General features: G+C 38.8%; 1 protein-coding gene across 36 annotated transcripts in view; it reads right to left on the bottom strand.

Annotated features, from left to right (window-relative positions):
• MAP4 (microtubule associated protein 4) overlaps positions 1–23509 on the bottom strand; it is a 204522-nt gene that overhangs the window by 121583 nt on the left and 59430 nt on the right. For 32 of the 36 annotated variants that reach the window (XM_072786384.1, XM_072786386.1, XM_072786369.1 and 29 more), the window contains one exon: positions 10517–10758. In XM_072786384.1, coding sequence (XP_072642485.1) covers positions 10517–10739 — 223 coding nt within the window. In that variant the 5' untranslated portion in view covers positions 10740–10758. Of the gene's footprint in view, positions 1–10516; positions 10759–15245; positions 15391–17509; positions 17695–23509 lie in introns of those variants that run through there. The other 4 variants (XM_072786380.1, XM_072786403.1, XM_072786387.1 and 1 more) reach the window with 2 other exon arrangements.

The following is a 23509-nucleotide window of genomic DNA, read 5'->3' as shown; positions in this document are numbered from 1 at the left end:
ATTAAATTAAGCAGAAAGTATGCATCCATGAAGATGGAATGGTTTCACAGAAATAACACAGGGTTTAAAATCAGGAGATTTAGGTTCAGTTGTGGTCTGTCACTATTAACCAAATGATCAAATGCAACTCCCTCGTGCTTTTCCTTCACAGCCTCCCCTGGAAAATGGGATAATATCTACCTTCCACGGTTATCATGAGGACTAAATCTAGTAATACTGGAGGCAGTACTCTTGCCAATTACATAGTGTTAAGTAAACCTTAAAAACCATATTATTCTCACTGTCACTGATTACAGATTGTTCAACTATAGATTGATCAACCTATAGACTAACTATACATTAACTATACATTGATCACTACTAAATCTTTAACTTTGGGAGACCACTGAAATTAATTTGCTTTTGCCTTATATAAAAATCTAGCTTAAGTGACATTAGTAGACTAAGTAATAATTGTAAGTCTAAGAAATAAGCAACTTACTAGAATAAAATAAAAGCAAAACAAGGAAGTCAGAAGATAAAACAGAGACTAAGATTTGACATAACACCTAACAGTCTTAAAAAAAAAAAAAAAATCCAAGCCCAGGAGAGAATTAAAACAAACATTATAACATAAAAACAGTAAGTTTTATTTTTAAAAAAATTTTTTATCCCCCCCCGCCTCCCCCCCCCCGCCCCCAGGAGACACCTGGACGGCCCCTATTTTTTAAATTTTTAAAAAAGATTTACTAATTTCAGAGAGAGAAAAAAGAGTGGGAGGGGCAGAGGGAGAGTCTCAAGCAGACTGTGCTGAGCTGCGAGCTCAACCAAGATCTTGAGCTGAGCCTATACCAAGAGTTGGATGCTCAACTGACTGCACCATCAGGCGCCCCAACAATTAGGTTTTATTTTATTTATTTATTTTTTAAAAGATTTTATTTATTTACTCATGAGAAACAGAGAGACAGAGAGGTAGAAACGCAGGCAGAGGGAGAAGCGGCCTCCTCCACGCAGGGAGCCCCACGTGGGACTCGATCCTAGGTCTCCAGGATCATGCCCTGGGCCAAAGGTGGCGCTAAACTGCTGAACTACCCAGGCTGCCCAACAATTAGGTTTTAGAGTAGGAAAGAGGCTCACTGTGCATTACTGCCTACACCCTAATTCAAAAGATACTACACTGCCTTCTTTCACTGACTAATTCCTCTAGAGGAACACCTATCTCATGAAATGAGAACTTTCTCAGCTAAACACCTATAGCACTGAAAGCACTACAAATTTTTTAAACTTAATCACACGCTCTGAGAAATATAAATATTCAAATTTACTGTTTTAAAATCTCTTCTCTTACAAGTGATTTCAGAGTCCCAGAGCTGGTAAGCCAATTTGGCAGAAAAGATTAGTAGCAAGAAGCTGAGAGGGCATGTGTGCTGTGAGGAAGACAGACACAGGACACAGTGAGTCACTTTGGGCAAAATGCGGGGGCCTGGGGGGGTTCAGCATTATCTCAGTGCAACGGCACCTTATTGTGAAAAAGTCAAGCCTGTTCCAACACTGCCCTCTGGTGGCCAATAAAGTTGGCTGCGATGCTCTGTGATAGAAGGCCAACCAACCAAACAAGAAACTGCAGTATCTAGTTATCATAATTTCGAGGACTTACTTAGTCCCTTGGACCAATGTTTTTCAATCTTGGGTGCATCAAAGTCACCTGCAAGGGCTTTTAAAACACAGGCTGCTGAGCTCCATACCCAGTTTTTAATTCCATGTGGGCCCTAGTGATAGGATACTGCTGGTCCAAGAACCACACTTTGAGAACCACTGTCCTATGTTAAAACATTTTATAGAAGCCAGTTCTTAGCCCTGAAAACCTTCTGAAATGCTGGGGAGAAGGGATTCTCTCACTCCCACAAATAGAACTATCTAGGCACAGAATTCAGAAAAATTAAGTGACTTATTCACAAATTTGCCAACTATTTGTGTCTAAGGGTCAAAAATGTGCTAGATGCTCATCAAACATCTAGAACAATGTTTTGGATGAACAAAAGTCACAAAAATATTATTGTTTTGTTATTCACATATAAGAGAAAGGCATCTTTTGTCTCTCTGACCTTGACAACAGAGCCATATAGAGCTGATAATAAACAATGATTGGGAAGATAACATTTCTGAAGATGAAAAAAAAAATACATACATCCTGAAAAAGTATTTTGAGAACGGTTTCCCAGGGTGACATTTTAGAAGTAGTATGACACCAGTTTTATTTCCAGGTATTTGGATATTTAGATGTTTTACAGGGGCAATAAGAAGATAAAAATACAGAAACAAAACTGGATGGGGTAAAATGGAAAAAAGTAGAGTGTATCCACAAAAAGGCCTAAAAACAATGACAGATCCAGTAGCAACAAGGATCCTTAGCACCCGTGCTGTGAAGTGGAGGGAGGCTTTGAGAAATCATTTCCAGATCTGGGGCAGGAAAACTGTACCTTGGGGTGGCGGGGAAAGCAACTTTTCCTACTCTGATAAGTGTCATAAAAGCACCCTGCTTGCTTACCCCTTATTTTTAGGTTGAGGGCAATTAGGGTGGGCATGTGAGAGTTAAAAGAAATAGAAACATCACTATCCAAAGAGTTCTATTACATGTAATCCATTCAACTGCCCTTTCTATCATAGATGCAGGAATGTGGTTGATAAATTTTCACTGGCTGACTTCAGTGAGCCTGCTGTAAAATCACATCCAGAGCTCCAGGGATAACTTACTGAATCTCATCCAGTAACAAAACCAAACTTAAAGTTGGATATATACAGTAAAACATGAAAATAATGACGTCTAGGGCCCTTCCATCACTTCTGAAGAAGCATTCAGAAGAAAAAACATCTTATTTAGAACATTCTCCAAGCAAAACACAAACTTATCATTTGGGCAAAATCCATCAGTCTATTAATGTATAAAAATTAGATCACCATAGCGAAGCCCCTGAGTTCAATGAAAGCTCACTCACTGCCTTAGATCTCCGCAAGACCAAATAAAAAAATTCTTTTCCTTTCTTCTTCATTGTCTCCAGCCACCTCTCCTTCTCTGACTTACCCTTTTTTTAAAGACTTTATTTTTTATTTGACACAGATAGAGAGTGAGAACAAACAGGGGGAGCTAGCTGCAGGCAGAGGGAGAAGTAGACTCCCTCAATGCAGGGCTGCATCTATCTCAGGACTCTGAGATTATGACTTGAGCCAATGCAGATGTTTAACCAGCTGAGCCACCTAGGCACCCCTCTCTGACTTACTCTTAACCAAACCTTCTACAAATAAGGTGATATAAAAAAAATTAGAAACTTATAATGTAGTTCTACTGTAATTATAAATTTTATATTCCTTTTTAACAGGCTAATAAACAAATGTATGTGTACAGAACTCACTGATCCAAAACGAAATACAGTAAAAATAAGGCTCCCTCCCACCCCTATACTCCAGCCAGCTACTTCTTTCTGAAGTAACCACTGTTACCAATTTCTAGAGTAATCTCCCTGAATTAATGAACTTTTTATTTATAGTACTTAATTACAGGTAATTCACATTATTAAAAATATCAGAGAAAATTTAATAGTTTTTATAAGCAAAATAGTTTCCAAAAAACTTTCCTCTTCTGAGGTTGTTAATGATACACAAATCATGTAACCTAAGATGAAGCATAATAAAATCTACTGATGCCACGTCATTATCCTCACCCACCTAAGTTGAGTCCCAGGTGGTGGAAGCAATGCATAGCTAAAGGAAAACAGAAAATGAAATCCAAAGCAAGACATGGCCCTCTAGATGGAGGTAAGCGCTGGCTCTCCTGGGTCAGAGCATGTGAGGGAGAGATGCAGGGTGTAACACTAGCAGTTAAGAAGAATTCAAAGAAAAAGTTTAATGACAGGCTAAAGGCTAAGTAGAAGAGTTGTATGAGAGTATAGAGTCCCTAGCATCCACAGACACAAGGGGAGTTCACACCCACTTGCAGGTCTGTCTGCACAGATGTTTACCAGATGCTCACAAGACTGTAAGCAGAGGGATCCCTGGGTGGCACAGCAGTTTGGCGCTGGCCTTTGGCCCAGGGCGCGATCCTGGAGACCCAGGATCGAATCCCACGTGGGGCTCCCTGCATGGAGCCTGCTTCTCCCTCTGCCTATGTCTCTGCCTCTCTCTCTCTCTCTCTCTCTCTCTGTCTCTCATGAATAAATAAATAAAATGAAGAAGTAGGAAGATGAAGGAAGAAGAAGAAGAAATCCTCCTTTGCCTTTTTTTTGGGGGGGGGGATGAGTTAACTGGGCATGTGATGTGATGAGCACTGATGACTTATGCAATTGATAAGTCACTGAACACTACATCTGAAACTAAGTATGTACTTATGTTAGTTAATTGAATTTAAATAGTAAAAATACATATTCTCTTACCCTAGGAGAGGAGCAGGAAGTCCTACCCAGAATCCTGCAGGATACCATCAGAAGACCCTACCACTGTAAGAGGGATATTACTGAGAAAGACTCAACCATGCACATAGAATTAAGCCTAAACCAGGACCAAAAACCAAAGATAACAAAACTCCCATCTACTTCCAGGCTAGCACTTTCTGATAAGGGAGGGGCCAGCACACATAGAAACAAACATCCTTCGGGGGCACAGGTGCACAAGGAGACCAAAAGCTAAGGGTGGAGCAAAAACACTGAGAGAAACCCTCCGGCACTCACCCCCCCCCCCCCCGCCCCACTCTACGCACAAGGAATACAGGAATTTGAAGCCAGTGCCGCACTGAGACAGTAACCACAAAGCTGAAACTAGCTCAGCCCTAGCCTAAACTGACTCAACCCTTTACATTAATTACCTAATAAGAGAGAAGACATGCCCACTTCCAGGCATAAATATTTATTATTTCAGTCACTACTGTTTTACATGTGAAGTTCCACATTCACTCAAAAATTAAGAGATGCAAAAAGTGCCCCCCAAAATACTGTCAAGAGACAAAACAATCAGACTGAGAAACTACCCAGATGTTCAGATTTACCAGACAAGAGATTTAAAATAATTATGAATACTGTTCAAGTCTACGGTGGAAAAAACTCAAAATACGCAAGAACAGATGGGGAGCCTCAACAGAGTCAAATAGAAGAAACTATAAGAGTCAAATAGAAATGCTAGAGATTAAAACCAGAAAAGATACTGAAGAATGCCACTGAGGGCTCCACATTAGATTTAATGGAACCAGGGGGAAAATATCCGAGAACTTGAAAATAGGTCAAAGAACCTGCCCAAATGAAACACAGGAAACAAAAAGAAGGAAAAAAACAAAACAAACAAACAAACAAAAAAGAGCATCCAAGAGCTGTGAAGCAATACCCAAAAATCTAATAAAAATGTCATTGGAATCCCAGAGAAAAGAGAAAGAATGAGGCAAAGAAATATTTTTAAAAGATAACAATCCAAAAATTTCCAAACTTCATGAACCACATCAAAGCATGGATCAAGCTCACAGAACCCCAAGCAGTACAAATACCAAGATACCACCTAAACACAGCATATTCCAAATGCAAAACCCAAAGATAAAGATAAAATCCTGGAGGCAACCACAGGGGAAAACAGGCACAAAGATCAAGATTATAACAGACTTATCACAAACTATCCAACTAGGAAGACTAATATTCCTAAATAAAAGAGAAAAAGTCACAAAGAATAAACACCTTGGAAAGGTATCTTCCAAAACTGAATGCTTGTTTTTCATAAACCAAACCTGAAATAATTCATTGCTAAAAGACCTGTGCTATAAGAAATGTTAAAAGATGGGTGCCTGGGTGGCTCAGTTTGCCTTTGGCTCAGGTCATGATCTCAGGATCCTGGGATCCAGTGCTGTGTTGGGCTCCCTGCTCAGCAGGGAGTCTGCTTCTCTCTCTCTCTCCCTCTGCCCCCCTCCTTGCTCATGCACTTGCTCTGTCAAATAAATAAATAAAACTCTTTAAAAAGATGTTAAAAGAATTCTTTCAGTCATTAGGAGTATGGTGCTAGACAGAAACCTGGGTCTATACAAGGAAACAGGATGACCAAGATGATAAAAATGGGAGTAACTGTAAATGGTTATTTCTCATATTTTTAATCTAAAAGATAACAGTCTAAAGCAAAAAGAGTGACAATGTAGGTTACTAATATATGTAAAATTAGACAAATTGGAAGAAATTAAAGATATACACTGTAAACAGTAAGTCAAATATAAAACAAATTTTATTTATCTAAAGACTTTTACTCATTCATTTATTTAGAGAGAAAGAGAGAGAGAGAAAACATGAGCAAGGGGAGGGGCAAAGGGGGAGAGAGAGGGAGAGAATCCCAAGTAGACTCCATGTCCAGTGCAGAGCACCATGCAGGCCCAATCCCATAACCCTAAGATCATGACCCAACTGGAAACCAAGAATCAGATGCCCAACTGACTGAGCCACCACAGTCACCTCAAATATAAAATAAATTTTAAAAGAAATATATATAATAAGTCAATATTGAAGTTAAAAACAAAATCATAAAATACTCAATCCAAAACCTTTGTGATAGAGAAGGAAAAATAAAATGAACAGATGGAAGAAACAGAAAGCAACTAGCAAAATGACAGATTTAAATCCAACGATATGAATAATCGCATTAAATAGAGTCTAAAATACCAAAAAAAGACAGAGACCTTCATATTGGACAGAAAAGCAAGACCCTTCTATATTGTGTCTGCAAGAAATCCCTTTTTCTTAATAAAGAAATGCACTGAAAGTAAAAGGATGCAGACAGATATACCATGTCAGGGAGGCCTGGGTGGTTCAGTGGTTGAGCGCCTGCCTTTGGCTCAGGGCATGATCCCAGGTCCAGGATTGAGTCCCACAGCAGACTCCCTGCAGGGAGTCCCGGGATCAGACCCTGCATCGGGCTTCCTGCATGTAGCCTGCTTCTCCCTCTGCCTGTGTCTCTGCCCCACGCCCCCATCATGAATAAATAAATAAAATCTTTTAAAAAACAAAAAAAAAATAAAAGGAATCCGCAATAGCTATATTAACAGGACAAAAATGAGACTTCAGAACAAACAATATTACCAAAAATAATGAGATACTACACAATGATAAGAGGGTCAATTTATGAAGAAGACATAACAATCATGGGTGAAGGGGATTAAGAGTATATTTATCTTGATGGGCACCAAGTAATATACGGAAGTGCTGAATCACTATATTGTACACCTGAAACTAATATAATCCTGTATGACAACAGATCTTCAAAATACATGAAATAAAAATTGGGAGAGGGGAACCCTGTGTGGCTCAGTGGTTTAGTGCCTGCCTTTAGCCCAGGGCGTGATCCTGGAGTCCCAGGATCGAGTCCCATGTCGGGTTCCTTGCATGGAGCCTGCTTCTTCTTCTGCCTGTGTCTCTGCCTCTCTCCCTGTGTGTGTCTCTCATGAATAAATAAACAAAATCTTTAGAAAATAAAATAAAAATTAGGAGAATACAAAGGTTTCAAAAGAAACAAATCCACAAAATTCTGTGGAGACCTCATCTCTCCCTCTCAGAAATCTATTACAAGTAGATATAAAGTCAGTAAGGATACAGAAAACCTAAACAACACTACCAACCAACTAGACCCAACTGACATAAAAAGAGCACTCCACACAGTAACACCATCATATTATTTCAGGTACTCACAGAACACTGACCATGAGAGGCCATATATTCTGGATATAAAGTAAAACATGACAATCGGAAATGAACAGAAATTTCATAGGATGTCTTTTGACCACAACAGAATTAAACTAAAAATCAATTATAGTAAGATACCTGGGAAAATCTCCCAATTTTGAGATATTAACATATTTCTCAATAACCCATGGCTCAAAAGGGATTCAGAAGGGAAATTAGAAAACATTTTGAACTGAGTAAGCATTATAAACATAACATACCAAAATCTATGGGACACACTATAATACCATGATTAGAGGGAAATTTGTTAACATTAAAACCTTATTTCAAGGGCAGCCCCGGTGGTGCAGCGGTTTAGCGCCACCTGCAGCCTGGGGTGTGATCCTGGAGACCCAGGATCGAGTCCCACATCGGACTTCCTGCATGGAGCCTGCTTCTCCCTCTGTCTGTCTCTGCCTCTCTCTTTGCTCTCTCTGAATGAATAAATAAGTAAATCTTTAAAAAATAAAAATAAAAAAATAAAATAAAACTGTATTTCAAGTAACTGCCAGAGAAGAGGTGGTGAGTGGGCAAAATGGGTGAAGGTGGACAAAAGGTACAAATTTCCAGGTATAAAATGTAAGTAAATCCTGAGGATGAAACAGCATGGCAACTACAGTTAACAATATTGTATAGGGATCCCTGGGTGGCGCAGCGGTTTGGCGCCTGCCTTTGGCCCAGGGCGCGATCCTGGAGACTCGGGATCGAATCCCACGTCGGGCTCCCTGCATGGAGCCTGCTTCTCCCTCTGCCTGTGTCTCTGCCTCTCTCTCTCTCTCTCTCTCTCTCTCTGTGACTATCATGAATAAATAAATAAAATCTTTAAAAAAAAAAATATTGTATAGTTGAAAATTGCTGAGTAGATCTTAAAAAGTTCTCATCACAAAGAAAAAAATTTTTAAATACGTGTGGTGATAGATATTCATTAGACTTACTGTGGTGGTTATCTCACAAGATATAAAACAGGAAGTCATGTTGTACAACTAAAACTAATATATTTTGTGTCAATTATGAAAAGACAAAATGTTTCAAATCAATGATCTAAGCTGTCACCTTAAAAAATCAGAAAAAAAAAAAATCAGAAAACAGCAAATCAACTCAAAGCAAGCAGAAGGAAGGAAATATTAAAGATGTGAGCAGATGGGGATCCCTGGGTGGCGCAGCGGTTTGGCGCCTGCCTTTGGCCCAGGGCGCGATCCTGGAGACCCGGGATCGAATCCCACATCGGGCTCCCGGTGCATGGAGCCTGCTTCTCCCTCTGCCTGTGTCTCTGCCTCTCTCTCTCTCTCTCTCTCTGTGACTATCATAAATAAATAAAAATTAAAAAAAAAAAAAACAAAAAACAAAAAAACGTAATTATAAAAAAATAAATAAATAAAAAAAATAAAGATGTGAGCAGAAATTTAAAACAGAAAAATAAGAGAGATGCCTGAGTGGCTCAGCAGTTGAGCATCTGATTTTGGCTCAGGGCGTGATCCCAGAGTTCCTGGATCAAGTCCCACATGGGGCTCCCAGCATGGAGGCTGCCTCTCCCTCTGCCTAGGTCTCTGCTTCTCTCTCTGTGTGTCTCTCATGAATAAATAAAATCTTTAAAGGAAAAAAAAAAAAAAAATAAGAAGAATCTATGAAATCCAAAGCTAGATCTTTAAAAACATCAGCAATTGATAATCCTCTATCCAGATTCATCAAGAAAAAAGATGACACAATTACCAAGATAATGAATGAAAGAAGGGGCATTAACAACATATCCTACTGACTTTAAAGGAATCAGGTAATAGTATTTTATCTCCATCAATTTGACAACTAAGAGGAAATGTGCCAATTCCCTGAAAGATACAACTACCAAAGCTAACTTGAGAAGAAATAAATAACCTGAATAGTTCTGTATCTCTAAAAGGAAGTGAATTCCTATTAAAAAAACAAAACAAAACAAAAACAAAAACAAAAACACCTGGGACACCTGGGTGGCTCATCTGCCTTCGGCTCAGAATGTGATCCCAGGATCTGGGATCCAGTCCCACATCGGGCTCCCTGTGAGGAGCCTGCTGCTCCCTCTGCCTATGTCTCAGCCTCTGTGTGTCTCTCATGAATAAATAAATAAATCTTTAAAAAAAAAAACCTGACCAAGAAAATTCTAGGCCCAGGTGGCTTCACTGACCAAGTCTATCCAACATTAAAGACAAAAACATCAATTCTACATTAACTATGCTAGAAAACAGAATAGGAGGGAACATTTCCCAACTCATTTTAGGATGCTAGCATGACCTAAATTCTAAAACCAAACAAAGGCATCAATCACAAGAAAACTACAGACCAATATCCCACATGAATATAAATGCAAAAATCCTCAAACAAACAGCAAATCTGATCCAGCAATATATAAAAGCAGTAAAGTTCTTTTAAAGGATTTAATCCATGGTTTAATCCTGACCTGGAATTATTCCCAAAGACAACAAGTGGTATCTGATTCCATTCCAAATTCAGTCTTGAATATAAACACAGAATTTTATATACCTGATTTTTTACAAAGCTACTTTCAAAGTAAAGGCACAACAGGCAGTTTAAATTCAGGAAATTAGGCAGATTATACAATAGTTGAGACTTTACAGAAGAAACCTTTAGATTGAAAGTAATCTACAGTGTCATAAACACAAACTCAACTAAGGGTAATGAACCTACGTCTTTGGTTTCTAACAAAATTTGGATAAAGTGACTGAACTCAACTCAGTTTCCTCAAGGTTTCTAAGATTATGAACCAAAACATAATCTCTAATCTGGTTTCTCGGTAGTTTAGCTTAACTACTTACCTTCAACCTGGCTAGGATCTGAGCATGGTTTTTTCTTTGAGTCTGAATTCCCAGTTTTCTCATCAACATCCAGGAGAGGAATATAGTCTGTTTTTCCAACAGTTTCTCCCACAACATCATCAAAGGCCTCTGCCTCCAGTGTGGCAATAAAGTCCCGTTTTATCTCTTCCTCAATCTCTGGAGGTGGCTCTGTTAATGCGTCCGCAAGACTGAGGTCAGCCATTTTGCACCACTGCAACTGCCTAGTGAGGGGGGGAGAAATGTTTCATAAGATGAGCACTGTGCAAAAGGAAACATTCCTAGAAACTTTTTTCAGTTGTTCTAAACAATAAACAAAAAGAAATAAAATCTAAAACTTGAGCACTAGAAAAGGCTCCCTCATTTCACAGATTAGAAACTTAAAGCACAGTTAACAGTCTCACCCGAAGTAAACACTCTATTTCTAACATCTCTGGGAAGTAAACAGAGCAAATGACATTATGCCCTTTTCATTAATTTAAAAAAAAAAAAGTTTAATTTAAATTTTTTTTTTTTTTATTCATGAGAGACACACAGAAAGAGAGGTAGAGACCCAGGCAGAAGGAGAGAAGTAGGCTCCCCACAGGAAGCCTGATGTGAACCTTGATCCCAGGACCCTGGGATCATGACCTAAGCCAAAGGCAGCCACTCAACTGCTGAGTCACCCAAGTGCTCCAATAAAAAAATGTTAAATATATAAAAAAAAAAAAAGTTAACTTATCCAAAGTTATAGCCAGTAAGACTCAATCAGGTTTTTTTTGTTTTTTAAGATTTTATTTATTTATTCATGACAGACACAGAGAGAGAGAGAGGAAGAGACACAGACAGAGAGAGAAGCAGGCTCCGTGCAGGGAGCCCGATGCGGGACTCAATCCCAGGACTCCAGGGTCATGCCCTGGGCTGATGGCAGACGCTCAATTGTTGAGCCACCAAGGCATCCCTCAAATCACATCTTTTGATCAAGTCTTATAAACTTATCAACTATTCCATGTATCCTCATTTCCAAATCATGTCCCAGAATAATTCTTAAAAGAATAAACAAAAGGAGAGATTACATTACATTCCCATTTAAAAAAAAAAAAAAGGTTACGTTATTATCAGATGAACGAAGTCACCTTTCCTAACAAAAGATTTATTTTGTTGAGGTTAAATACTACTTCCTCATAAATCTCTTGTGGATAGCTCTGTTAACTAATTTATATCTAGCCCTTGTTGGCATGAAAAATACAGACATGTTCCCTGATTAGCTAGGGGTGGCAGCCCCTCTGTGTGATCATGTACATCACTATCTCTTCAGAACATCAGACTCTCAATGTTTAAACATAATCTGAAGTTAAAAAGTATAATCTACTACAGACAAAACTACAGGTGAATAGCCCAGAAAATACAGAAATAGTGTAGTAAAAATGCCAAAGGGCCTGCAGTAAACTGAGCTCCCAGTATATACATAGCAGGGTGAAATTAAAAAAAAGTGTTCAGGGTACTATCTCTGCTTTCAAAAGGTCTAATTTAAGAGAGACTCATAAAGATAAGTAAACATATGAGCTTTCTTGACCAGGCAAGTAAGTCAACTAGAAATCTTTAGCTGCACAGGTGGCTCATTAGGTTGAATGTCTCACTCTTGATTTTGGATCAGGCAAAAAAATCGTGAGGTCCTGGGATGGAGCCCCACGTTGGCCTCCATGTTCCGCAGGGAGTCTGCTTGAAGATTCTCTCTCTCTGTCCCTCCCCCTGCTTGTACAGCATGCTCTCTCTTCTCTCTCTCATGAATAAAAAGAAAGAAGAAAAGAAAGAAAAAAAAGAAAAGAAAAAAAAAGAAAAGAAAGAAAAGAAAGAAATCCTTAGCTGCACAGTATGATAGCTACTGCTTCTTTCTGCCCAGAAATTCATTCTTCCTTATCTCTCCCCATAGATACCAATAGTTACCCCAGTAGTGCTGGACACATAACCAGGAAGAGGATGGTTGGAAAAGGAATATTTCATAACTACATCCTGGATGGAAGACCCACCAAATGGCAGCTGTTCAGTTGCCCTGGTTGTCTTCTTTCTTGAGTCTAAGTGAGCAACCTTTCAATCTTTCTTTTAACTAATTTAGTCAATCTATTGCTTACAACCAAAGAATCTCAACTAATACACCCAGTCTTCCCTCCACACAAATTTTTAAAAGCCACAATTTACTGTGATTCGAGCCATTTTTAAAGTCTCGCCTTTAAAACTGTCCTCCACTGTCTACCTCTCTCCAGCTAAATTTACTAAGGAAAAAGAACACACCAAGGAGTACAGTCATTCTATCTTCATCTCTGTCTCCACACATAAGTTCCTATCATAGTTTTCAGTACAGAGCAGCACACTTATAACCCATTTACAACACATGAATATGGATGGGCAGTCCTATTCTATATGCCACCCAGGCTACTTTACATATAAAGTATGATGTCTCTCCAGATCCTACCAGGAAAAATGCTGAAAAAGAACTCATTAAAGAACTTTTTAAAAAGCCTGACAAATTTAATGTCAATAAGTTCTACAAAAAACAACTGGTCTTCCCTTTTCTATGATAACTATTATCACCAGTTAGCATTTGAAATCTATTATGGGGACGCCTGGGTGGCTCAGCAGTTAAGCATCTGCCTTCAGTTCAAGGCATGATCCTGGGGTGCAGGGATAGAGTCCCACATCGGCCTCCCTCCGAGGAGCCTGCTTCTCCCTCTGCCTGTGTCTCTGCCTCTCTCTATGTCTCTCATGAATAAACAAAATCTTAAAAAAAGAAAAAAGAAAGAAATCTATTATGAACCAAAATTGATAAAGGATGTCTATAATTAAATAGTTTCAAGGTCAAAGAGCACTTGAAAGGACATCTGTACCATCTTTAACAATAGCTCTATTTTTTTTCCATAATATATACCTATGACACCTTTTTCATGCAATCCACTCAAACTTCCTAATTTAGGATACAGGTAAAAATACAGACAAAATCGACAGTATCTTTTAAATCTCATTTATGTGAGTGCGTATTCTCAAAGGTCAGCTCTTTATCCACTGTAATCTTTCTCTCTTCACCCCCACCCCAACCTCCCAAACCACATCCTGGGCTGACATGGAATTTGAATAGCAGCTTAAATGCAGTTTAAGAAGGTAACCAATAGGGATCCCTGGGTGGCGCAGCAGTTTAGCGCCTGCCTTTGGCCCAGGGCGCGATCCTGGGGATCCAGGATTGAATCCCACGTCGGGCTTCCGGTGCATGGAGCCTACTTCTCCCTCTGCCTGTGTCTCTGCCTCTCTCTCTCTGTGTGACTATCATAAATAAATAAAAATTAAAAAAAAAAAAAAGAAGGTAACTGATAGAAAATTAGCTGAAAAGCAAGAAGGTCATTTGGCTCTGAGTACATTTAGCCAACCACCCAGCATCTGTATCTTAACATAGTTTAGATACTCCTTTCTTGTTACTACATATAAATAGAAGTATGATTTACAAACACACACACACACACACACACACACACACACAATCTACTTATGGAAAATGAAAGTACTGGCTTTGATCCAGAAAGCCCCAGTTTTCAATAAATTAAATTCAATTTTATAGTTATTCTATTCTAAAATATATACAAGTATAAAAAATTCGGTAAGTGTTCTACAGGTTTGTTAAACTGGTTCTGCAAGTGTTCCAGAATTGATTTTAATGAATTCATGGGTGAATTTCATTCCGCACTTACGGAACTATTTAAGGTCACTTAATATTCAGTTATACCTTAAAACACTGAGTTATGTAATTTATGGACAAAAGTATATGACACAACGTTATTCTCAAATCTGGATATTCAGGAAGATTCAAATGTGTACCCTTGTGAATGAGGACTATCTACTTAAGAGAAATGATCTATTTATGCTATTCCTTTCTCATTTGTATAAAGTTTTTACCTTTAAAAGGATTTGTTCCTGGCAGGCAAGGAAAGAAAGCTGGGTACAGAAGTTTCTATGCTTCCCTGGGCACCAGTTTAATCTAAAGCTTTCAGTGAGTCATGGGCAGGGGCTGAGTTCCCTAATCTGTAAAATTAGAGTGGTATGTTAAATGATTCCTGAGGTTGATTATTCTGTAAACTGCTTATAATTTAGATTTATCACTTAAGTTAGAAATAAACAAGATGCACGTAGATCCTCAATGTGCATGTGTGACTTTTACATATCAAGTGCTCCCAAATATAACTGGGTTCAGGTTTATTAAAAGGCAAAAGCTTTTTGGCAAAGGGAGAGACTAAAAACAAACTCAACGCTGTGCAGTGCCCTGCTTGAGCAAATCTGACTGGAGCTTAAGAAACTCCACCCAGTTCTGGCTAACATCAAAGGAGACTTGACACCACTCTGCCAGAAAATAAGTCCCATATTATTTAACCAGGTACCAAGAGAACACAGTTTTTGAGCATAGCACTCTGGACAGCTGATCTTTCATTCGGACCACATGCCTTTAGTGAAACTACATGGTAAGAAGAGTTTTGAAAATTTGTGAACGAGGACAAGAAGAAATGGCAAGATGATGAAGCAGAGAACAGAATTTTGGTCTCTTGACTACCCTCTGACTATTAATAGCCATGGACTCATACGGAGTAAATAAGAAGATATGATGCAGTCACAAAGCATCTCCTCTGTTGTATGATTTACTTTAGATCACAAACTCTGGAATTAGTTACTAAACTCAACTATTTTCAGGTACCTGGGTGGCTCAGTGGTTGAGTGTCTATCTCTGGCTCAGGTCCTGGGACTGAGTCCCGAATCAGACCTCCCACACGGAGCCTACATCTCCCTCTGCCTCTGGGTAGGTCTCTGCCATTCTCTGTGTCTCTCATGAATAAACAAATAAAACCTTTAAAAAAAAATAAAAATAAAATAAAACACTTTCTAGGTCTATAGAGATTAATGTTCATATCTAATTTAAATACACAGGTGTAGGCAATTTTTTAAGGTCCCAAAATTCTTCTTGAAAATTTTAGGTCAGTTTTACCTACAGTCAAGTAGTCACTCATTCCAGAACTGTGCTCATTCTGTCTCAAGAGAAATTATCATTAGCAATCTACTCTGCAAATGGCCTGTGGCTGCATTTGTCCTTCCCTATCTACTCCCCTCCCTGTGGCCCCTCCTCTCTCAAAGGTGCTGCTTCAAAAGCTAAAGTGGAGAAAAAAACTCATGATGAAAAAGAACAGCCTAATTCTCACCAACACACTGAAACACTTTTCACAACCACAGTCATATTTTCATTTCACTCTGTCATATTAGCCAAATCTTTACCAAGATTCATTTGCGGTAGCCAGCATTTTCTTTTCAAAAGTGTAGAATCCTATTTCATAATTTCAAGAGGGATAAGGGGACATACATCTCAGAAGGTCCATCATTCCATCTTAGTGTGAATTTAGTTATCAAGTTAACTTTCCTCTTAATCCCAGAAATCAATTCCATGGAAAGTATCTGAGTTTGGGGTTTTAGTGTGAAAAGGGAGAATACTAATTTAGTAACACGGAACATTTCAGGAACAATGCAGATCTGGATAAGGTATCAAGGTAGGGAGAGAGCATGTGGTCCCAGAGGCCCTTGGAGGTCAAAGAAAGGGAAGGAACACAAAGCCAAAAACAAGCTCTTTTAAAAATATTGCCTCCTGTCAATTGTAGAAGGAAGAAACTTTCTTCACAGTCAGCTGGACTAGTTGAGAAACAAAATTCTCATTTATAAAGTTGGTTATCAAAAAAAATAAAAAATAAAAAAATAAAGTTGGTTATCTAAGGGAAATGCTGGTGAGTTCCCAATAACCAACTTAGTAAGTAAACATTTAATAATAATTCTTAAAGGCAGAAGACCATTACTAATGCTTACTTAAATTTTCTCCATGATTGATACTTTCAATTTTGGTGGGAGGAGTAGGGGTAAGGGTGAATTATGGACAAGATACAGAACTAAAAAGCTATGTGGCTAATATTTTTCTTTCTTTCTTTTTTTTTTTTTCTGCATGACTATGTAAATGGAGAGAATTCGGAGGCCGCATTAAGCTTCTATCCCAGGATATTAGTAAGAGTGCTGTGCCCAAAATGAAGTTGTTCTTCTTAAGGCTTGGAAGAAACCCAGCATCCCAGCCAGTTCCAGAGACCATTTATATCTGACATGGTTAGTGGTACAGCCTGCATCACAAAGATTTCATATTCAACATGAGATTTTTTTTTTAGTTTGCCTATCAAATTTTCAATTATTAAAAAAAAAATTTTTTTTTCAATTACTAAATGGGGACTCTATTCCTCAGATTGGTTTTAATGAAGTTCTTTCAGAGGTCTATTACATAGCAAGCTGAACCTTATTTGTCTGGTGTCTGTGTTCTGCTTTTAATTTATTTAACTAGAAAACTAGATTGATTTATACTTTCAATCAAAACAATATTTAAAAGTAAAACCAAATCTTTATTAAGGACCTATATGGGAATCAGCTATCATCTTACCCAGAGGTAAGGGTCCCTGAGGTTAATCTGAATTTCTCCTGCTCCTCCCCAGAACCAGAATGGCAAAAGCACAACTCAGCAACATCTTGACTATCCTAGCAATAAGTCCCAAACCCCTATAGAATATATTAAGTTTCCACCCCCAGGTACCTCCCTACACACTTCAAGGACAACAGCTGTACTATTATGAACTGATGGTATTTGCAGGCTCCACAGGATTCTGTTCAAAACCACCATTTGTCCTGTTCATCATAGGATGAGCAACAAGAGAAAGCCCTTGATTACTGGAATAGCTGAGGCCATTGCCCAGTGACATTCCTATATATAAGAGCAAATGGATTTTACTTCCATGTAGGCCCCCCCAAGCAGAGTTCCTTTTCCCACTGCTGTTTTAGGGAGTTCTGTCCTTTAAACATAAAAACATTGCATGCACATGCACACACATATTCACATACAGAAAACCTTGCAGCACAAGCTTCAAAGCCTAGCTTCTTACTTACAAGAACTATCCAGGCAGTCTGTCTTCAGTCCTAACCAAATGCATTTTGGACCTCTAAGCAGGCACCTGCCTGCCACGTTTCTGTCCAAGTGAATTTAAACCTATTTCTCCAAGAAGAATCATCCACACTAGATACCTCCCACTGTTAGCCATGTGATACACTCAGCATGATGTCTGCTGAAGTCTGGGAATGTGCGCCAAAACAAGACACGACAATGACACAGCACTTACATTTCTGCTATAACCATCCTTAAGAGCAACTCTTCAATTTTATCTCAATTAAGAAAAAAAAAAAAGTGAATCTTAAGATGATTCTCAATAGCTCAATCCCCTCAAATTGTAAAATTTGTAATTTTATTACAATTGTAAAATTGTAAAATTGTAAAATTTATTTTAAATTTTGTAAAATTGTAAAATTTATTAAAATTGTAAAATTTGTAAAATTGTAAAATCTCAATCCCCTCAAATTGTAAAAAAAAAAAAAAAGTATTTCTTAAAATGTCACTATTCATCCCATTCTTCTTCAGTCTAATTAAGAGCAAAACACATTCAGAGTTTGCCTACACCTATCTAGAAATTATTTCTAAACACTTAAGAACTCTAAAGGCTTTTATAAAAAGACCAGCTTAAATAATCTAAGCTCCAATTCCTTCACTTTAACAGTGGACAACAACAACAAAAAAAGGACCAGAAAAAATGATGTCACTTTTTTTTTTTTTAAGTATTTATTTACTCATTCATGAGCCACAGAGAGAGAGACAGAGACACAGGCAGAGGGAGAAGCAGGCTACATGCAGGGAGCCTGACATGGGACTCAACCCTGGGTCTCCAGGATCACGCCCTGGGCTGAAGGTGGCGCTAAACCGCTGAGCCACCCGGGCTGCCCAAACAAGTCACTTTTAAGTGAAGCTGAACTGAGGATCAGGCTAAGGGGAGAGCGAGCAAACACTAGAAACACAAGCAAGGTGTTTGTCCAGAATTGACAAAATCTTTGAATTTGCTTTGTTTTATCTGATGCAATGACATCACTATACTTCCATTTTCTTCCCCCTACTTTTCTTCTTAAAGGATAAAAGCAACTGGAAGAGTCTTGAACATCAGGGGAAAAAAATCTCAACTGATTTTTTTTTTTTTTTTAAGATTTTATTTAGGGCAGCCCCGGTGGCTCAGCGGTTTAGGGCCGCCTGCAGCCCAGGGTGTGATCCTGGAGACCCTGGATCGAGTCCCACATCAGGCTCCCTGCATGAAGCCTGCTTCTCCCTCTGCCTGTCTCTGCCTCTCTCTCTCCTCCCTGTGCACTCTCATGAATAAATAAATAAAATCTTTAAAAAAATAAGATTTTATTTATTTATTAATGAGAGATAGAGAAAGAGAGAGAGAGAGAGAGAGAGAGAGAGAGAGGCAGGCTCCATGCAGGGAGCCTGACACGGGATTCGATCTCGGGTCCCCAGAATCAGGCCCTGGGCCGAAGGCAGCGCTAAACCACTGAGCCACCCGGGCTGCCCTCAACTGATTTAAAAGGACTCCAACGTCTATTAAGAAAAAAAATCACTCCAAACTCCTTAGTATGATATCCTGGTCATATAATCCTACAGGACCCTGCCCTAGGACCTACAAGAACCATCAGCAGTTTTCCATGGAGGCTCTCCCTGTACCTGAGTCACATGGAATCAGCTGCCATTTTATAAGCCTATCACTGATCTCATTACCACATGCCCTTGTTCACGCAGTTCTCCACACTTCAAATCCTCTTCATTGCTGCTCGCTTGTCAGTCTTAAAATCAAGGCCCAAATCAACTATCACCTTTTCTGTGATTCCCTTTTGAAATCTTTTCTCCCAGCACCATGGAGAACTAACACCTCATCTGTACTTCAATTGTAACAGTACAGTCTAATCTGTACTGTAGTTTTATATGCCAACGGCACTTATAACTGCTAGATCCCAAAGGGGAAGGACCATGTCCAAGCAATGTGTGTATTTTCTCTTAGTGGATTACTTTGCACAGAAGATGAACTAAAATAACAAAAACCAACAAAACAAGGGAGCTAGGTAAACAGAATTCTAAAATGGTATGACTGAACTTAATAAAAAGGTCTCAGGTCTCAGGGTGCCTGGGGGTGCTCAATCAGTTAGGTGTCCGACTCATGATCTCAGCTCAGGTCTCAATCTCAGTGTCGTCAGTTCAAGGCCTGCACTGGGCTCCACAATGGACATGGAGCCTATTTGGGGGGGAGGGGGGGAAGTAGGTCTAATTTGAAACTAATCAGAGGTGCTAAAACTACAATAACTCTTCAAAACGGGAAAAATGATAAACATGGTCAAGGTTGAATGTCACCACTGATTAACTACATTCACCTCATTTCTTCTACTTTCCAAACAGCTTTGTGCCAGAGCACTCATGTTGTCTGCAATCACAGAAAGCAAGCCAACAAGGAGTAACCATACAAGCCAGATCTCCATGCTGGTCATCTTATCATTATTAGGCAGGGCAATAAAAATAGCTCTCTGCTTTTAGAAAAGCACAACATGATGCAATATGGCAGAAACAAATAGCATTTTGTTGAAGAGATAAACTACCACCATCATGTTAACATCACCGTTAATTTTATAATTTAATAATTTTATAATTATTAAAATGTTAAATCTCCATAGTATCAGCTCACATATGTCTGTCAAGGAGTAGTAAATACACTATGCAATTTTAAGATTACTGAGTGCTGGGGAAACTGGTTGAAGGGAAAAAACTACTCACACTTGATTAGCTTTTGAGAACTAATCAAGAAAAATCTCTCCATCAAGCCAAGTGAAGCTTCTCAAGTTCAGAGCCATAAAGTGCCATATTTTATTCTTTAAGATGTCAGTGAAAGTGAAGGAAAATGAAAGACTGAATTATAAGGAGATGGGGATTTGTGCTGATAATTCTGTAATTATTTATTATAGATACACACAATGTGTGTCTCCTTCAGAGTCCCATTGGACTCTGAGTTCCTAGATGGCAAAGACATATCTTTTTCATCTTTTATCCTGTACATCTAGTACTATAGTGACACCTGTTAGGATCTCAAATGCAGTCATCTTGCTGGGAGTGCTCTATTCCATATCATGACACAGACTTCTCTCGTTGGGAGTTCACAGTTGCCTAGATGGAAGAACCCTCTTGGCTCTTCCACTGTGGGTCCTGGGCTTACAATCAGCATTGGAGTATAGTAGCCACACTCTTCTGGCAGGAAAGAGGAAGGTATGAACTCTATAGGGTACTCAGCAGACATTTTGTAGAAAGCCCTTAATGGTGGTAGTAAATGCCTTGCCTTTAACATAAAAGTGCCTTATAAATGCTTTCAAATGGGGAGGAGGAGTGTAAAATACTGAATAAAGTGAAAAGTCAAAGGAATCTTTCAAGGTATTTTTAACCTAACTTTTAACATTTTATCTGGAATAGAAGTAAGGATCTGAGTTAAAAGTGAAATGCAGTCAGGGGTGGGGGGAGGGGGGGGGACAGAAAAAAAAAGTGAAATGCCACTGGATCAGAATCATTCAGGGACAGAGGTGGGCAATTTCAGTTTTTAAGTGTTGATTCTGAAGGGTACTCAATTGAAACTATTGAATTAACAATCTACTTAATACACTAAAAATATAGTTTACTGAAATGAAACATAAGACAGAATTTATAAAACTTAACACTTTTTTTAAAAAATTTACTTATTCAAAAATAAATAAATAAATAAATATTTACTTATTCATGAGAGACACAAAGAGGCTGAGACATAGGTAGAGGGAAAAGCAGGCTCCCCACTGGAAGCCCGATATGGGACTCAATCCCAGGACCCTGCAAACACATCCTGAGCCAAAGGTAGATGCTCAATCACTGAGCCACCCAGGTGCCCCAAAACTTAACACTTTTAGAAAGAGATCACATTCTCCCTTTATGGGAAGGTAGGTGCTTTTTTTTAAAAAATAATTTATTCATGAGAGACACAGAGAGAGAGAGAGAGAGAGAGAGAGAGAGGCAGAGACACAGGTAGAGGGAGAAGCAGGCTCCATGCAGGGAGCCCGATGTGGGACTCAATCCCAGATCCCAGGATCACGCCCTGAGCTAATGTCAGACGCTCAACCGCTGAGCCACTCAGGCATCCCTGGGTAGGTGCTTTAGATAGACTTTACTAGAAGTAGAGCCCGACAGGGATTCTTATATAATTGATTTACTGAGGGAGTGCCTTCAAGAGAAACCTGTAAGGGACGGAAAGGAAGCAAAACTGTGTTTCAGCTAAAGGTTAGCCTGTGCCTCTTGTCTGGGAAGCTATGAAGCACAACCATACCACAGAGTCAATCCCACCATGAGGTAAGGGAACCAGGTTTTTGTAACTCTCATCAGGCAGTCCTTGGCTGAGAGCCATGTGAAGGGAGGGGACATAACTTCCCAGGCATCTCTGGGGGAGGTGGCTCCCACATGCTATGGCCCTTGCTAACACTCACAGCAGCTTGGGGTTGGTGTTGGGGGTGGGGGGGTGTTTATCAGAGAGAGAGAGACGGACTCTAAGCAAAAAACCATTAGTAGAAAAAAACTGACAAATTTAATTCACTAAGATTTACCAGTATTAAATATTAATCTTGTATGTATCTAACAACACAGCTATTTTTTTTTTTTTACAACACAGCTATTTTAAAAACAAAAAACTTCATCCAAAACAACAACACTAATTCAAAAAGAGTATATGCACCCCTATGTTTACTACAGCATTTTATAACAGCCAAGATCATGGAAGCAATCTGTGTCCATCAAAAGATGAATGGAAAAAGAAGATGCGATACATATACATACATACATACACACACACACACACAATTTAATATTACTCAGCCATAAAAAAGGATGAGCTCTTGCCATTTGCAACGACATGGATGGACCTGGAGGGTATTAAGCTAAGTGAAATAAGTCAGAGAAAGACAAATACCATATGATTTCACTTATATATGGAACCTAAAAGACAAAACGAACAAACAAAAAGCAGAAAAAGACCTATAAATATAGAGAACAAACACAGTTGGCAGAGCAGAAGGAGATATAGGGGGAGACAATTCATTAATATTTAATACTGGTTAATGGGTAAAATGGGTGAAGGGAAATGGGTAATAGAGGCTTCCAGACAGGAAATGAATAAGTCACAGGAATAAAAGGCACGGCTTAGGGAATATAGTCAATAATGTTGTAATAGCACTATATGGTAACAGATGGTAGCTACACTTGTGTGAACACAGCATGATGTAAAAACTTATCCAATCACTAAGCTGTAGCTAAAACTGTAATGTTGTATATCAACTATACTTCAATAAAAGTAAAACAAAAACATAAAACTGACCTTAATGAGGAGAAACAAAGGAATCCTCCTTCAGACAGGGGATATTGTAAAACATCTCAGTAACTGACACATCTTATAGACAAAAGTCAGTAAGCATATACTAGCTCTGAACAACTCAATATACAAGTTTCAGCTAATGAACTACAAAGTACAACTGGAGAAGACTCTTTTCTAACACATATGGGACATTTCATTTGTAAAATAAATGTCTATTAAGACATAAAACAAATCTCAAATTTTAAAAATTATTATTATAAGAGAAGAAACTAATGGTTACCCGCAAGGAGGTGGATGGGGGGGGGAATGGGTGAAATAGATGATGGGAATGAAGGAGTGTACTTGTGATAAGCACCAGGTGTGACATGGAAGTGTTGAGTCATTCTACTGCACACTTGAAATCACACTGTGTTAACTGGAATTTAAAAACTTTTTAAAAAATAATTTTTTAAAAAAAATTATTATTTTATGATATACATTTAGGAAACATCACAAATAAGTTAGAGATAAAATCTGAATTTTTAAAAAATTTGTTGGGGCAGCCTGGGTGGCTCAGTGGTTTAGCGCTGCCTTCAGCCCAGGGTGTGGTCCTGGAGACCCGGGATCAAGTCCCATGTCGGGCTCCCTGCGTGGAGCCTGCTTCTCC

The sequence above is a fragment of the Canis lupus genome, chromosome 19, assembly GCF_048164855.1.
Source record: "Canis lupus baileyi chromosome 19, mCanLup2.hap1, whole genome shotgun sequence".
In the NCBI taxonomy this organism is placed as follows: domain Eukaryota; kingdom Metazoa; phylum Chordata; class Mammalia; order Carnivora; family Canidae; genus Canis; species Canis lupus.
Note: the sequence above shows the minus strand (reverse complement) of the source record. Positions and strands in the feature narration are given on the sequence as shown.